We start from the raw sequence: 18,290 nt of genomic DNA on the forward strand, positions 1-18,290 counted from the left end.
TTCACTGTTCACTCTACTGCTGTAGTTGCATGTGACTGAGTGATCTCTTTCACATCCCTCACTTTACAAGTGCCCTTCCTCTGGGTGGGGGAAGGTAGCCCCATGTTGCCCCAGCAGGAGGCCAGAGGTATGGACCTTCATGCTTGCCCATGCTGATTTGAGAACTGGTATAAGGCTTCCCTAAAATCTTCATGGAAGACTTGCGAGAGATAATGAGTTAACATTTGTGGAGATCTTTCAATAAACTGTAATTGATGTTTGAATTTTTATAAACCAAACACAGTATCTACCCTCGAAAGCTTCATAAGAATATTTAGCACACATGTATGTGCCAGATGGATCATAATGACAGTTGATAGGCCTCTCCTAGCCCTTGCGTTCTGTTGTCAAAAATCTGCACATCAAAACAACTATAATTTTTACAATATGATTTATTGGCTAAAAGATTTGGGTGCACATTGAAAAATCTACTATCTAGATAAGACTGTAAATTAACGTTATATAAGATAAGACTTTAAATTAAGGGTTTATTTAAGAATATTCCTAGCATGCCTTGTAGAAATATAGGCAGGTAAATTTTGAAAATCATCAGATAATATTTTCTTGATGTGACATCTTTCTCTACATAAGTGAATTTTTATGAAAAATGTGTGGATTATGATGCAAGACACTCAGAAATTATTCTCAAAAGCTCAAGGATATGTGGAGATCAAAGCAGAAACACATCATAATACAGCAAATAGTTATCACCCGGAAGAATACTCTTGTGGTTGAGATAATGCTAACAAAACAGCCTAAAACAGAAAATTAAGTTAGTAAATAAAATTATTATAATAATGTATTGTAACATTCTTTGTAGTATTATTTTAAGAACCACCCCAGGGTAGTTATTCTGGTAAAAATGATGGCATAGATCCGTAGTAGGGGGACAGGTGGCCCCACCGATTATAAATTCCCCAAGATTGTAAATGTATATATTATCATCTTGTGTCAAAATATTCATTTTAATATTCAAACATTATACCACATAATAAGCTGTAACCATATGTTTATTTGTTATATTATACCACTATAACATTAATAAATATTTACAGAGCTGCAGTGTATCATAGATGTATTAGAAATGGTGGCTCTCTTAGTTTGATTTTAAGTGAAAATCTTCCGTGCCTCAGAAACTAATTTTAAATGTTACATTTGTTACACATTGATAAGAGCCAAGGAGTTTAAATTGTTAAGACTGACACCCCCTTTTTAACTCATGTTGTTTTATTTATTTTCCCCAATTGCATGAATTAAAGATGGAGTGTTATCTCAGCTTTGAATTCCTTAGCTTGATGTCGCAGCTTTTGCTTTATTTGTATGTGAATTCTGTCTTTAATAAAGATGAGCTCTGCTGAACTTTCCATTAATGAGAGACACTTAGGTACCCAGCTCTTTATAAACGATGTTGGTAGTACCAAGAAAAATCAGAAATGTTGCTAGTCTATTAATAATTGACATGGCAAGCTGTGTGATTAATCAGAAGTTTTATGATCTCTAAAAACATAACATTATCTCTGTAAATCAGATGGTGTACAATTAACTTGACAACCATCAGTTAAAAGGGGGGGAAAAAGGAGGGAAAGTCAAACTCGGGACTCCTGACTCATACTTTTTCTGTTATAGTGTTACATTCGTATTTATCCTTCTGTGACAGCTGAGACTAGACCAGTTCTACATTCAGGAGACAGGAGGTTCAGGAGAACGCACTGACTTTTCACTTTCATGTGTCAGCAGATAGTCTCAGAGTGATGCTACTCGGCTGGAACCAGGAGGAACTTTTTCTAGTTTGGTAGTTATTGACTTGGTTACCTATTTTCAGTATTCTCTGGCTTCCTTGCTCAGCTTATGGAAAGTTAAGCTCAGCCGTTTTGACTTTTCTTTCAGCCTATGTTTAGGCAGATAGTTTCTCAGTATTCTCGATCTCAATACAGGTTTTCACAAATATAGACTTGTAACCAGAGTAGACAAAGGTGAGTCTTCTGATCACAGTGTCTGGACGTTCTTACTGGGTGCTTGGTGAGAATATTAGCTGGGTTCTCTCATGGCCTTTTGCTGTCATGCACATATCCAGAGGAGGGGCAGGACACCAGGGGCACCAAGCATTGTGTCAAACTCAAACTAGAGATCTATTTCCGACATTTCTGCTTTGGTCACGATCACAAATTCTGAAATCATTGTGTAACGCCCTGACTTCTAATTTTTCTGTGGGAAGATGGTGTTGCAATTTGCCACCTTACTTGTATTCTTCTGTAAGTGTCTTGTCACTAGATATTTGAAACACGTATGAATTCCGTACCATGACATTTCAGCCCTCATACTGTCCTTGTTCATCGACTGAATTTAGTTGTAAAGGGACTATTGCCCTTTTATTTTTTTGTGACTAGTAATGGGTACACTATCGAAATCACTCACGGGTTCACTCTATGGTTTCTTTACCGTAATGTAAAAAAGCATATGTAATAACAACCTGAAATACCAGACAGCTTAAACTTCTCTAATACTCCGAATGTCTCTTACAGCCTCTGTCTAGGTTTGAACTTTCCAAATTATGTATTTCAGACGTTGAGAAAGAAGGGCCTTAATGGCTGTGACAGCCCAGATCCCGATGCAGACGACTCAGTAGGTCACAGCCCTGAGTCTGAGGACAAGTACAGGAAAATTAACGAAGATATTGATCTAATGATCAGCAGGCAAAGATTGTGTGTAAGTACTCGGAACACCCTTCATTTTTTTTACTCTTGATATTTCTCTGAACCTGGCAGGCCTTGAACAAGAAAGAAAACAAAGGCTGTGAAAGCCCCGATCCCGACTCCTCTTATGCACTCACCCCACGCACTGAAGAAAAATACAAAAAAATTAATGAAGAATTTGATAATATGATCAAGAGTCATAAAATTCCTGTAAGTACCAAAGGTAGATGGCTGGTCTGCTGATAACTGCTGCAGTAACATACTTTAACCCTTTCAGTGATGACTTTCTTTTTAAGAAGCACTAGAAAGTCAAACCGACAAAATAGCCATCTCATCCCACGGGCAGTGCGTTTAGAAAGCAAACCCAAAGGGATGCTGAACTTATGTAATCTAAGAGTTGCCATCAAGAAGTTCATTCAGAGGCAGAAGTTATACAGGCGGAAGAGAAAGATATATGCGACACACCCGAATTTACACAATCTTTTAAACACACAGTTCACACGAATCACAGTGCACTGGTAAAACGCTGGAATCTCCTTTGAACAAGCTTGAGGATTTACTATAAAATAGACACGTAGCTGTCCTGAGACCGGATACACGAGTAGAACCCCAGTTCTCTCACGTAAACTGCCGATCGTCACCCAAAGAGAAGCTTGTTTCTGAATAAAGCTTCAGCCCCTCTCCCTAAACATGACATTCAGCAACAGCACTGAAGGGTTAAAGCTAATGCTCGCTGCAGGGAAAGAGACTGCATGAAAACCTAATGGTAAGATTTCAACGTGTTTGTGTGCTGGGGTGATTTTAAAGCTTTATCAGAATATTCGCTTTGCCTACACCAACATTTTCCATGCTTTAACACTTGGCTAAATTTTGTCTTAACCAAGTCAAAAGATGTCTAACAATCAATCATTTGCCTTGCCAGATATTGAAGAGAAATAACTCTGCATGTATTATTTTGTTTGCCCACATAGAGAGGGGAAAAGTACATACCTTTTATTATACTCTGTCATCAGTCAAGTGATGTTAATTTTGTGACATCAAGTGATGCAACTCAAAGGTTCACGTGCTTTCTGAATAACTAATATTAGAGTCTGAAACCCTCATTGTGTACCAGCTCTTCAGGAGGTAATTAATTCCTTTCTCAAAAAAGAACATTTTTCGTAAGTTAGCAAAACACCCTCAACCTGAGGATTGGGAGAGACTCTGCAGTGAAAATTTGCCTCAGCAATTACAAGTGCAGGTATTTGGGACCGAGAGCTCTAGGCTGAGTCCACATCTGCCCTCGCAGGGTAAATTAATGCCTTACACGTAGTAAGTGCATGACCACCCTGTGTCGAATTAAATCAAACACTTTAAAACTCACTTATAAAATGTATGAATATTAAACGTTCTGTCCTCATAAATACATCTGCTTCTTTTGTTAAATGAAATAATGTCAGCAGTAGAGCTTTTGTTGAATCAGAATTATTAATACACGGTATCATGAAAGAAAGCTAAGTAGCTTAACTTCTTAAAGGTTTCAAACAACCCAGTACTACGTACAACACATCCACAGTGGGCACTTCATCAAAAATAAAACATTTCCTATCAGATGCAGCGATGCATACTTATTATACCCGGAATGCTTAAATGATAAAATGCCCTTTGAGATTTTATCTTGCCCAGAAGAAGGAAAGAAACCCCTCATTTCAGCCAGTTTTTAATTCTCACGGGCTGAGTTTCACTTGCTATTCAATACACTGGCTTAGAGCTGCTGGGCATAAAAGTTCGTGAATATAAGATTGTCGGTGTCTCAGACGGGAGGAATCCCCGGCACAGTTAAGAGCAGCATATGTAATACGGCGGCACAGTCTCCATGGCCGTGATCCTAAATGCGTGTGAAGCCTTAACCCCCTGAGGCTCTGGGAGAATGCCCATATTTGCACACTGGATCGTTTTTCCCATGCTTTAGGAGAAGGAGGTGTGATGCATACCTGGACTCCCTCACACTATTTCATCCTGTCCTGTAAAGAGTTCAAAATCAGGATACATGATTTCTTAAGAGGTGCAGTGGTGTGTGGCAGGGGATGAAAACCACATGAGAGTTTATAGGCCAGGCTGTGAGAAGGACTACACAGCTCCTAGCTGTGCCTCCCAAGTCTTCATCTCTTTAGTAAGTGCTCCAGTCTCCACGATGAAAAGCCCAGTTTTCGCACATCGCTTTCAGTTGCTGGAAGTAAATTTTGTTGAAAGTTTCCACAGCTGCTAAAACATTTACAGCAGAGCAAGGACACTCTGCCCTTTGTATGTAGAGAGTGTCTCCACCTCTTTAAAAACATTACAAGACTGTTTTTCTGTTTCAGAGACCCAGTTTGAAGAGTTTCCCTTTTAAAATAGAGAATTTAATATTGCAATCACCTGTTACAATATAATTTATACCCATATTCCTCAATTACATGAAATAATTCATGGATGATTTGGAATCTTGTTGACCAGCATTTCCTCATGTGGGGTTTGCCACGGTTCATGCTGGGCATCACAGCAAGAAAAAAACAGTTCCATTTGAGGAACCAGGAATTAGGAAATGGGCTGAAGGAAGGAGGTGTGGTTGCAAGATTGGTTGAAAGTGAACGGGAAGGGAGGAAGTGGAAATAGTATGTGTTTTCTTCAAATAACAGACTGTGAAGAGAGAGAAATACTGCTGTAACTAGATCAAGGAAAGAGTTAAAAGGAAAGGCTCTGGAGATTACCTGCAGAGGAGGAATGCTTGTAGGAAAGAGAAGATCAAAGGCATTGGTGCAATGGGGCTACAGTGGGGAGCTACTCAAGGTAGGGAAGGAGGTTGGGGCCGGAACAGGACAGAGTTGTAGGTAGACCCATGACCTAGTTAAGGTGGTAGATGGGTAGAGTGAAGCTAAGTATGTGACCACCTAGTGATTTCTGTGTTTTATATGGAACTTAGCTTCTATAGATATTGAGATGAGGGAGTAGGTGCTGGAGAGAGACCAAGAATGGTGAAGGTGTAGACATTGTGAGAAATGGGGGATGAGAAGGGAAAGAGCAAGTATGGGCTAGAGTTGTCAGGCAACCTTGAGGGAATCTGGATATCAGCAATTGGAGCGGTGTGATTTCTTTTCTTTGTTGGTTCTCAGCAGTCTGGTAATGGTTGATCGAAAGGGAGTATCATTAGTGGCCCAAAAAGGGGACTCAGTTCAGTCATTCACATTAAATAAAAGAGGGCCTATTAACTAAAAATATTTTATTAAAAATATTTTATTTAACTTTTTATTGGACTTTTCCTTGTGGTAAGTTTGGGAAAATAGTGGGTTTTGGGTAAGAGTTCAGATACCTTTCTGACCACGATGACTCACTTCAGTAACCATGATCAGTTTGTTCAGGGATAGACACTAAAAGCTTTTTAGCTCTCATGCTTGTGTATCTTAAAGCAGGGCTGGCATCTTGGGCATGTGACCTATGCAATTACACAGGACCCTGGTCTTATAGGCTTTGCTGTTGCCACCTTGAAATTCTTCATAATTTTTTAACAGGAGGCCCCACATTTTCATTTTGGCCTGGGCCCTGCAAATTACATAGTAGTCCTGCCTACTAGTATTTTATTTAATCACCCCAAATTCCCTCTTCCTACCTGCCTTGAGTGTTCTAAAATTTGGAGCCCGGCCCTGGAAAATATGCAAGTTGGGAGCTCTTAACTACTTTCTGGCTTCCAATTTTTAGACAAAAGTTTTTTAAAGAGATGCTGTTAAGTTCCCTCATTTTGAAAGATCAAGAAGAAAAAAAGTAATGCCAAATTCCCGTAAACATTTATACATTTTTGTAGCCTTTGCATTCCCTAAAATGTTTAGAGCTGGTTAGTCTCTTTACGTTTGCGAACAGTTCATGTCTCAGGTCAGGTCAAGGGAGATTAAATGACTTGCCTGGCTAAATAGCAATTTATTACACAACTGGACTGCAACTGAGATTTCTGATATAAAAGCTGTTGTTCTTTCTGAGTCTCTGAGCTATCTCCTCAGTGTGGTCATTTTTAAGCTTATAATTCGACTTTAAAACTATTTAGCCAGTTGCTAATACAATAAAGAAACAAAGCAAAAGATAGAATGCAAGAAATGTTAGCATATTTTATAAATTGTGATTTTTTTGACGTATGCTTTGGTTACAGAGTTATATCTGACTGCTGTTTAACCAATCACAAGAGAATTCTATACTTATCAAATTGTTTACAGTCCAGAATGCTGGAAACCGAATAATTATTTGGGATGATGGTCAGAGGAAGAGAGGAGTAGAGAGATTTTCACTGAACCAGTTAGTAGGGTGGTTCAGATTTTATGAAATAATTATTGATAAGTTTTCTTATTTTGGATGTGCACGTAGTCGGAGGAAATGGGCTTTGCTCTCTACTGAGACACAGTCAACACTCTGTAGAACATTCAGGGGAGAAGTAGTTTTATAGCAGGTCCTTAAGTATCCAATCATAGTTAAACATTTATAAGTAGTAATAGTGAATACAGATTAAAACATTTGTAGCTAAAAGATAGCTTTTAAAATACCAAACCTGAGTAAATACAGAAGAGAGGAGTCGCAAAGGTTTTTTTCCTAAGCCCGCAGTCACAGCCTGGCAGTTACAAGCACAGAGCTCACACTTAACATGGATGCTTACCCACATGTCATGGGAACCCTTTTAGTTCATTATCTTCATGGTTTGCAAATAATAAGCTGCTAACACGAAGCCCATGCTCACTTCACAGTATGATTTCTGACTGCAGTAGTTTATTTCTATCCAAAAACTTACACTGTGTTACACAATGATTTAATGGAAAAAGCAACAGGCTCAGTCACTTACTAGTTTGATGACCTTGGGCCACTTAATCTCACTGATTTAAAAAGGAAAGGATTATATCCATAGTGAAGGGATGTTGAAAGGGTTGGATCATATAATGTGTGTGAATTATATAGTATGGTGCCTGCTCAGGAAATAATCTACAGTAAATTGTAAGCTTGTATGTTCATATTAGTACAGTGTCTTCCTAAAAATTCTCCTTTGATGAAAAACATTCAATTGATATAATAAAAAGTAGACTAGGCGCTGCATTCCCTTACAACAAAACAGCTCTAGCAGCTTGATGAAAGGGAACATTATTTGGCCAACATCATAAGTGATGTTACAAAGGAAAGAGGAGCAAGAGAAAGAGATCAGGAGAGGGATGGGGGGTAGTCAGGGTGGGCTTCCCTGAGAAGGCCAGATTTTGAGCAGAATATTGAAGGAAGTGCTGGAGTTAGCCATGGAAATGTGGCAAGAATGAGGGAGTGTGGAAGAGGACAATAGGAAATCAGATCATGAAGCCTGGTGAAAGCTGGAATTTATGGGGCCTTAATGGAACATTGGAAGAAGTTGGGCTTTTCTCTGAGTAAGGTGGGAGCTTCTCATAGGGTTTGGAATAGAGGGGTGTCATCATCTGATTTGTGGTTTTAAAGGATCAATCTGATTGCTAGATTGAAAATAAAAAGAAGGAGGGCAAGGACAGAAGCAGGCAACTCTTAGGAGGTGACTGCAGTGATCAAGGCAGGAGGTGATGGTGCTGGAAGCAGAGTGGTAGCCATTAGAATGAGAGGTGTTTGGAGAGTGGGTATATTTGGAAGTTAAGCCCATAGGATTTCTGGGTAGACTGGATGTCAGGTGTGGGAGAAAGTGAAGATTCAAGGGGGATGATTTTATTCTGTGCCATTGAAACCATTGTCATCAGATGGAGATGAAGAAAGGTATGAGTGGAGTGAGATTGGAATTGATTTTGAGATGTTTGAGACATTCCAGGAGAAATATTGAAGTTGTTGTTGGATATGCAAGGCTGAATAAGGAGAGAGTTCTGAGACACAGATAAAGAACCATGCTCCTCTTAAATTCAGAGATCAGGGAGAAAAGAAAGAACCAGCAACAAAAGCTGAGAAGGGGCAGCCATCAAGGTAGGAGGGAAAGTCCAGAGTTTGTGAAAAGGAAGAAAGTTTATCAAGGAGTGACAGCTGTGTCCAAGTTGAGGACTGAGGAGTTCCCATTGGATTTCGCAGCCTGAAGGTTAACAATGACTATGACAAGAGGATTTTCAGTGAAGGGGGAAAGGAGCACTGTTTAATGGAACGAGTTGAGAGAAAACAGTGTGCTATATTTACAACCCAAATTACAAAAGCAGAATTGCCATTGGTGACATGATTTTCCAAGATGGTGAACAATTTTTAATGAAGTTCCTTACATAAGAAAGTAGAATATTCCCTCAATGCACACAGTAATTGCATTTCTGGAAATTTCAGTATATAACAAAATCCGTGTTTCGATGTATAAAAATACCTTGTGTTTGTAGAACAAAGTTAGTTCTGACTCACATCTTTGTAAATGGGTTTTTTCACACATATGAATGTCCAGTGGGGGCTTTTGAAAGTCGAATGGGATAAGAGATGATTCTTTGTTGTGTTGAACTCTCCCACATATGACAGGGTATACAGCATACCTGTCTACCAACCCAGAAAATACCAGCCACACACCCCCAATTATTGTGACATCCCAAAATTGTTCCACAGATTTCCAAAGTGCTCCCTAGGAAGGGAGTCCACCCCTGGAGAGTACCACTATTCTGGATCTGGAGAGTCACTATTACGGCTCTGGTGGGAAACACAGTCACTGAAGGGAGTTTGGTAAAAGGACTGTTTGTAGGTAGGTAGAGTTCAGTGAAACCCAAAGAAATAGTAAGTATATTAGGGCTTGCAACCTGGAAGCTGTTACCATGACTAGGCCTAAAGGAGCAAGAGGACAGAAAAGATACCAGAGCACAGCAAGATCTAAGTCTGTAGAAGACGTGACCCCTAAAGAGGCGTGACTTTCACAGGAGGAATGCAGCCTCTGCCAACCTGTGGCTCCGCACAGAGGATGCTACAGTAGCAAAACCCCCTGACCTCTCCTACTCTCTGTGCTCCTGCCCGTGCCTCTACTGGCCCAGCGGAAGCCAGAGGGCAGGGGGAGCCAGGTGCATGCAGCCCAGGGCCCAGAGCAGTGAAGAGGGTGGAGAGTGGATCTGAGGGGCAAATAGAGAAGACCTCCCACAGTTGCTTACCTTTGTTTTCTTAGGTATTCTAAGTAATTCTTATTTGGCCTTTGACTACAGGAATACACTATTTTATTCATTCTACAGACATTTATTTTACGGCACACACGAATCCTTTTTGTTTAAAGGGCTCTGAAAATTTGAGCCTCTGGAAATTCATTCTTAGATGTCTTATCCAACATTTATATTTCATTGTATCATGATGTTTATCCAAAATTATTGTTTGTTACTCTGCTTAAAATAAATAAAGTCTTAATAAAGAATGACTTTTAATAAAGCAGTTCAACATTGTTATTTCCCTGTAAAACAAAGACCTGTAAAAGAGTTATGAAACATGTGCTTCTGTGAATATCGACGTGTCCAGATCATGGAAGAAAAGAAAATAGGAAAAATAAAGAATAAGAGAGCATAAGCCTAAATAGAGAGCAGTATTGAAATCACCACCAGGATAAACAGCTTTTGCAGAGCATGACATATGATGCAGACCAGCCAATCAACCAGGAAAGGAAAGTTGATGTTAGGGTTACCGAAAAAAATGATAAAAATATAAATAAAAATAAAAACCTTTGACTCACATGCACATAGGCATTTAAACTCACACAGTGGCTTATCTGAGAATCCTGAGGGAATGTTCTATATAAACCCTGTCTCTAATAGATGATATTAGATACATACATACACACACACATATATATCTGTTTTATAGTAAGAATGCTGTATGCTCTGACACCATGAGACCTCTGGCAATGTATTCAAGCAGAATTTTCATTTATAATGTCAAAAAAAAATTTTAAAGGAGGAAGTTGTAAGTATGATTATCTAGTTAGTGCAAGCAGAGAAATAAGCATGATTTTGCTTAAATTGCTAAAATAATACCAAAATATCAATAATCAGGACCTGATTACTCTAATTAGATATCCACATGACTTCATTGCACTAAATATTTGCCAGCTTTCTCATTTGAGATAGAGGTCTTCCCATTTGTTAGTGTCAGTGCATCCCCAAAATGTAAAGTGTAACATATATTCTGAACTATCATTTTAAAATATGAACTATTGAATGATACATGCTCTGTTGAATTCTGTATCTTAAAATGTCTATTATCTTTAGAGTTACTCTCAAAAGACAGACTTTTAAAAATAATAATTAAAGTATATGTGCTATTCACAATCTTGGAGATGATTTTATATCATTAAACTTCTGCATAAATATGCTTCAATAAGCAATTAAACCGAAGACTCTGGTTTGCATTTTAATCCTCCTTTTTCTCTGTGAAGTCATCACAATCATGTACCTTTGATCTTGCAGTCATTTCTGGCACCAGATTCAGACATCACAAATGAACAATTATTACTTAATAGAATGGAATTCAAAGACAATGGAGTCTAATGAAATGGGGCTTTGTTTTAAACAAAAGTGAAACGTTTTCTAATAGTTGCAAAGAAAGAGTTCTAAGCACATTAAAGAAATCAATTTATGATCTGAACATCTTGAGAGCTCTTCTTAATGGTCTTCTAGACACCAAGCAGCTTGGAATTTGAAATTTTTCTTGGGAAAGTAAAGGCTGTCTGTACTTGAGGGCTTCTGTTTCTCTTCTTTCCTTTTACCCATATTTTTTTCTGTTCCTACAGGCTGTTCCACCTCCCAACTTTGAAATGCCAGTCTCCATCCCAGTGTCCAGCCACAACAGTTTGGTATACAGCAACCCCGTCAGCTCACTGGGAAACCCCAACCTTTTGCCACTGGCCCACCCTTCTCTGCAGAGAAACAGTATGTCTCCTGGTGTAACACATCGACCCCCAAGTGCAGGTAACACAGGTATGTCCTCATACGGATGCAATGTTAACAAATCATTGGAGGGAGCCACTCTTGGCAAAAAGGGTATTTTATCACCAAGATGTAGACTTTTCCAGTTTTCCATTTGTTATGTTCCTTCGTTGCTTAATATCCACTCCCTTTTAGGTCTTCAACCTTGTTGGCCTGTTTTTTGAAATCTTTCGCAATCTGCTATTTATCTGTTCAGACCATCACCAGTCTCTCATGTGGCTATATTAACCACATACTTTCTCAAACAGAAAGTCAAACGTCCTGTCTCCATTCTTTTGCTTCTGCTCTTCTCCCTCCTGAAATGCCGTTTTCCCTCTTCCTCTGAGCCAGATATCACCTCTTCCATGAAATCTTCCTCTGCGTCCTCCGATAGCATTTATGCCATTTAGTTATGTATTATTTTGGCCCGTTTTTATTTATTTATACAGATTTATACCACAAAGGACTTAAAGCAGAAAAGAAATATGATAAAATAGTGTAACTTAAGAAGTATGAAATAAAAACAAAACTTAGACATGAAATTAAGAGTACATCATAAGAACGTATATACGCGCCGCAAATTTGTCTCAACATTTCTACAAAATCCCTGTTGTTGTATAATTCACGGTGTCCCAGAGAAAAGAAAGTATCGCTCAGGAAAATTTCACCCATTCTTCATACTCAGATCAAGCAAAATACAATATGATGTGCTATGTTGAATATGTGTCTGTTTCCCCACTGGATTTAAAGAATATTAAAGGGAACAAAGTCCTGGTTTGCCAGCTTCAGTCAGAGCCAAGTAAATGTATACTGAATATAACCAAACAATTCCTTTCTATCTCCAAAAGAAGCACCAAGAATAATTGTATTTCTAAATTGTATATAGCAAACTATCATATATTACATTTTAATTTTTAAAAAGCACTCCATAGGACATTTTTAATATATCTTAGGCACACATAACTGTATTAAAAGCAATTTATTCACAGAAGAATTTTTCCTTGAGAATACTTCAATATCTGCTGTGTAATTAAAACTAAACATGTGTTATTATTTAGTACAGAAACTTTATATAGAAAATATAATCAAAATCAACCAAATAATAAAATCTTGATAAATCTTGAGTCTGAGAGATGTGTATAAAGGACTTCATTATGCCATTCTCTCTACTTTTGAATATGATTGAAATTTTTCATAAGAATTTTCAATCACCATATGTCATTCCTTTCAGATCATACTCAAACACAATTCAATTTCCTATTTGATAAATTCATGCTTGTTTATTTTTTAGAATTTCATACTTTATTTCCAAAATATTATTTGATTGGAAATAATAAACATTTCTTAAAATATAATGAACATTTTCTTCAAATTCCAAAACCAGAACCGACTAATAATTATAGACTGCCACTTAGGATCAGTTAGAAAATAATCCAGCTGAGGGGCACCTCAGTGACTCAGTCGATTAAGCATCTGACTCTTGATTTCAGCTCAGGTCACGGTCTCCGGGTTGTTAGATAGAGCCCCATGTCGGGCTCTGCGCTGGGTGTGGAGCCTGCTTCAGACTCTCTCTCTCTCTCTCTCCCTTTCCTCCCCACCTTCCTCTCCAAAAAAAAGAAAGAAAAGAATCCAGCTGATAGTCAATTCTTTTGGCTAAATCTTATTCCTTAAAAACTAATAGTAATTACTATACTCAGGATCTTATTGAAACATCCCAGATGTCATATTTTAACATTGCCAAATTTAAGTTAGCGGTGAATAAGCATATCTTTCCAAATTTGTAGCGGATGAAACCTACTTTATTGTGTCAGTAGGAAAAATTCACGTAGTAAATGAGGTCATTCACTGTGGGTAGATTCATGAAATGACCAAAGTTCTGGACAATTAGCATTTTACAAAATTAATTATATAAAATATGTTTACAAAGAATTAAACATCAAATGTATGGTTACTTGAACATATAGTAAACCTTACTCGTTTTTTTCCCACTTTCTATAAAACATCCAAAAATGAAAATTCAGAGACCATTTAAACACTGGATTTTTAAAATGTAACCTTTCTTAGAAAGAAAGATTCTGCGAAATGTCAGTGATTGAATGTAGGTTTAATGTTTGAGCTCAGCATGTCCTAATAAAACAAATGTCAGCCATCTAAGTTAGGTTATATTTTACAAATTTAGGACCCTTGGGAGAGTCAAAATACTGTGTTTGCTAAAGGTAAAGTGTGTTGTTTTGTGGACCTTTAGCATTTTCTCCTTTTGATCTTTCTCTTTAATCCATAGGTGGTCTGATGGGTGGAGACCTCACATCCGGTGCAGGCACCAGTGCAGGTGAGTGGGAACCTCTGTGCCACAGCAGTATCATTGTTCAGGGTTCCTTTGCTGGGCGATTTGCAGGAAGTACGTCTTTTGAACAAAGCAGGGAGATCTGTGAGATGCATGGAAAAATGGCCCCAGGAACTTCTCAAGCAGTTTTTATGATGCAGGAGTGGATGGATAGTAACTTAGAAGACTATTAACTAGAACTTTTCTTAATCAAACTTCACCCAGTCCACATAATCAGAAATGAGGGCTCTGATCAAACCAATTTAATCCTAGATACCATCTCTGGAAACAAAAGTACCTTTAGCAAGACTTGCCAATTGAGTTCTCTGTTAATTATTTCACATTAAATGTGAATCCCTCGCCACCCAAAGAAGTACCAAACTCCTGTACGTTTCTAAAGGAAAATACATTTTTAAAAGGAGGGAGTATACCTCTGAAATGAATAATACATAATGTGTTAATTGAATTCAAATTATTAATCAATTAAATAAATAGGAATAAATAAATAAATAATTTAAAAGGAGGCAGAGAAGGGCACCTGGGTGGCTCAGTTGGTTAAGCATCTGCCTTTGGCACAGGTCATTATTCCCAGGTTCTGGGATCAAGCCCTGCATCGAATCCCACCTTGGGTGCCTTGCTCAGCGGGAAGTCTGCTTCTCTCTCTCCCACTGACCCTCCCTCCTGCTCTTGCTCTCACTCACTCTCTTGCTCACTTGCTCTTTCTCTCTCTCTCTCAAATGAATAAGTTTTAAAAAATCTTTAAAAATTTTTTTTGAATTTAGAAAAATAAAAAGGAGGGAGTGAGATTATAACCATTCAACAATATTGTTAATAAAATAAAGCCAGTTTTGGCATTAAAATGAGCTCTTAGAGAATGTGAATATAGCATACCCCCAAAAAGCTGTTTGAATATACTTTAGCTCTTAAGAATTTCTTCCACTATGTCCAATCATCTTATAGTCACACTTCTCCAGGGTTCCATATTAATTCATATTATTGTCATTATTGAGATATTGTTGTCATTTTCAGTGCAGAGGTAAGACAGCGCAGTAGTTTTTAATGCAAACCACAGTTCACTGTTGGCATAACAAGTAACCATGGTAATTCCTGCAGCTGGAACATGATATACATTTAAAATAGTAGGAGACAGGCATGAATGACACGAGGTTATGTTTGAAATGTCAAAAAAAAAAATTCAGGCTTATTGAAATATCCATGGACAACCTAATTAAAATATTTGCCATGGTCAAATACAACAGCCTGCTAATTATAAGAAAGAAGATAAAGAAAATCAGCATATAAAAACATTTTTATAAATATATCCATTTAGGGGTAATGTTTCTCCTTCTAATACTGGCTCTTCACTAATTCAGTGAGTAATGAAGAAAAAGTATTAGGACTACACAGTGAATTGACAAACAGAATCAATGGAATTGGCGTCCTATTTTATCTGCCTTTTAAAAATTAGGTAGAGTCAAATTAATGAGTAAACTCAATAAACTATTTTTCTGGGCATTGAAATGAAGTGCTCATTTTTTTCCCCTTGAAATACTTTGAGGCTTGCAGCCTCAAAATTACAAAACCAGACCAAAGCCAGACCAGTGTTGCTTGGATTCAAGTCTCTGCCAAAACTACGGTTAGAGAGAACGGTAGGGAGTAAGAACTGGGTTGTCACAAAGACCAAGAAAAAGGTAACTTTAAAAAATGGTTTAGATGTTATGATATTTTATCCAGTATCTCAATGCTTTTATAGGAACAGCCAATAGTGGTGAAAAAAGTTATTAGATGTAGTAAAAAACATATGGGGGGGATGGGTTGCTCAGCCCTAATGGAAATAGACTCTTGTTTCTGCTTAATAGCTAGAATGCTTTAGGATTCTCTATTGAAAATAAGAAGTGTTTGGTTGTTCAATTATGCTGTCATTGTCAATTCTCTGACAGCCTGCTAAGTTTAATGGCCCTCCAGGGACAGAGAAGACACTCAGTCTTGTAAGTGTAAAAGTTAGCCACATATACGGCTATGGCGTCATTGAAATAAAAAAATCTTAGGAGCTTAGCAAATTTATCTTCCTACATCGAGACCTCTACCACAGACATGAGAATCTCCTACTTCAAAAATAAAAGGAAACAAAAAGAAAGACACTCAGTTGCTCCACCCTGATGATAATAAACATTATATCTGGATGAATGTATCTCGTAGCCATGAGCATGTAACTCTCCCAGTCTCTATATACTTGCGAAAGAGTTACTTCCTCACTTTTTAAAAATAGAGGAAGAAGCCCTTTCTAACTCTGGCTCCACAGAACACCTGTTGCAGATGCCATTTAGTAGAGTCCAACTTAGCTGTCATGTCCTGCTGCAGGCTCAGCCACCTTCCCCTCCTTTCTCAAACCCGCCAGTATCGTGTGTCAAAGCTGAATATATCTATGCTGATGTCAGAGAATCACATAACACCAGGGGAAGCAATGCCAGCCACAATGTCTCTGCATTTTCAGAAAAGAAAACTAAGGCAAAATAGCCAAAAGATATCTTTCAAATTTTGAATATTGTCATTGAAATTCAAGGTCTCTGATAAAGTTAGAAACTCTGAGGTCAAGTGCACATAATTAAATACTTTTCAGTCTTTGTAATTTTTTTCAAAATCAGATCATCTCAACTTATAAAGAAAGGGGATAGTACCGTGCAGAAAGAAAGTAAATTTAACAATTAGCATGTGCTTGTAAATACCAAGAGACCAAAGAGATAAGCATCCACTTTTTCAGCTAAGCTCGATGATAAAGTATAGCAACTTTCCCATCCAGCCCCTGAACTGTACCTCTCCCTCACCCCGTCATCCAGTCTTACCAACTCTGCCTCCAAGGTATTTCCTAAATCTACTCCTTTCTCTCCATTCCTGTCCCATTGCCCTGGTTCAGGCTCCTAGCAACACTCCAGGACTGTTTCCAGAGCCCACTAATTTGTCTCCCTGCTTCACATTGCATCCCCCTCCAGTCTCCCCATGACAGATTAGCCTTTCTCAAAGGCTCAAACTAATTGTAGGTCATCCTTCATGTGCCCAAAGTCCAGACATGGCTTCCCATCTCTTTCAGAATTAACCAGGAGCCTCTTATCTCTGGTCCAGGCCTCCTCTCAAGTCTTAAACCTTCCGTTCTGCCACTGCCAGCAAGAACCCTGCACTCTAATAATAGCAAACATTTAAATTGCCCTTACTGTGTGCTTTACAAAAAGTAACTCACTTATTCTCATAATGGTTTTTTAAAGTAAATGTGCATACTATGCCCTTTCTATGGATGGGGAGACTGAGACAGAGAGAGGTTAAGTAATTGCCCAAGGTGGAACCCAGGCAGTCTGTCTCCAGAGTCCATACTCTTAACCGCTTCATTGTGCTGTTGCCTGACAGTGTTGAAGCCACTTGCCTTTATGTATGCATTCCTAGTGCTTCTTTCCCTCAGCTTCTTCTTGCTCCTGAGCACTCCTTGCCATCCCTCAGAATTCAGTATAGCCATTCAGGAAATCCTTTCGTCCAGAAGGAATTATACATCTCTTCTTTTTTCTCCCATGGAAGCCGGTGCCCACATCACTATCTCATTGCATTGTAATTGCAATGTCTGGGCACACATCTTTTTCCTGTGTGCTCAGCCCTCTAGGGGCAAGCAGTGTCTTTCTTACTCAGATTGTATTCCCAGCTCAAAACAGAAGAGATAGCACATGGCAGATACTCAGTTAATGTTTGTTAGCTGAATAAAGGAAAAATTAATCTACTAGTCATAAATGTTTAATAATGTTGATGTGAAAAAAGAAAATACTTCCAAAAAATAATGTAATTTTAAATATAAAAAATAGACCCTCAATCTATAATGCACAAAAATAATATACTCTTTTGACACTTATACAAAGAATAGTGAATTATTTGATTAAATGACTGAGCACCATTAGCCAATAAAGTTTTACTAACTTTTCTAACATACTTAATAGAAATCCTGAAGACGGATCTACCGCAGTAAATGAAATGTGGGTTGGTACCTCGGACCATCACAAATCGCCTCTTAAAATAATAAACCTCTTATCACTTAAATTGAAGCAATTTCAAAGATGAAGGCAAATGGTAATAAAGAAGTAACAGGATGGGGTTGTACTCTTGGTATAAGGGAAATATAGAGCAAGTCATTATAAGACATTAGTAGTGGTGACATTTCTAGGTTTCAGTTCACTGTTATTCATCCAGGGCTTAGTCCTTTCCTCTCAACAGCCAAAATCAAAAGTCTCTGCTTTTTAAATTACATTTGGTCATAGCTGTGTAATTAAAGCTTTTAACATGCTAATCTTACTGGTTATTGATGATTGA

At 38.1% G+C, this 18,290-nt stretch overlaps 1 protein-coding gene across 14 annotated transcripts in view; it reads left to right on the forward strand.

Moving 5' to 3' along the window:
* MEF2C (myocyte enhancer factor 2C) overlaps positions 1 to 18,290 on the forward strand; it is a 170,570-nt gene that overhangs the window by 125,683 nt on the left and 26,597 nt on the right. For 7 of the 14 annotated variants that reach the window (XM_087861990.1, XM_087861989.1, XM_087861988.1 and 4 more), the window contains 4 exons: positions 2,602 to 2,661; positions 2,805 to 2,942; positions 11,449 to 11,635; positions 13,905 to 13,952. In XM_087861990.1, coding sequence (XP_087718116.1) covers positions 2,602 to 2,661; positions 2,805 to 2,942; positions 11,449 to 11,635; positions 13,905 to 13,952 — 433 coding nt within the window. Of the gene's footprint in view, positions 1 to 2,601; positions 2,746 to 2,804; positions 2,943 to 11,448; positions 11,636 to 13,904; positions 13,953 to 18,290 lie in introns of all 14 variants that reach the window. The other 7 variants (XM_045796298.2, XM_045796308.2, XM_045796307.2 and 4 more) reach the window with 4 other exon arrangements.

The sequence above is a fragment of the Ursus americanus genome, chromosome 5 (genome assembly GCF_024610735.1).
Source record: "Ursus americanus isolate L20-20 chromosome 5, mUrsAme1.1.p, whole genome shotgun sequence".
NCBI classification, from domain to species: domain Eukaryota; kingdom Metazoa; phylum Chordata; class Mammalia; order Carnivora; family Ursidae; genus Ursus; species Ursus americanus.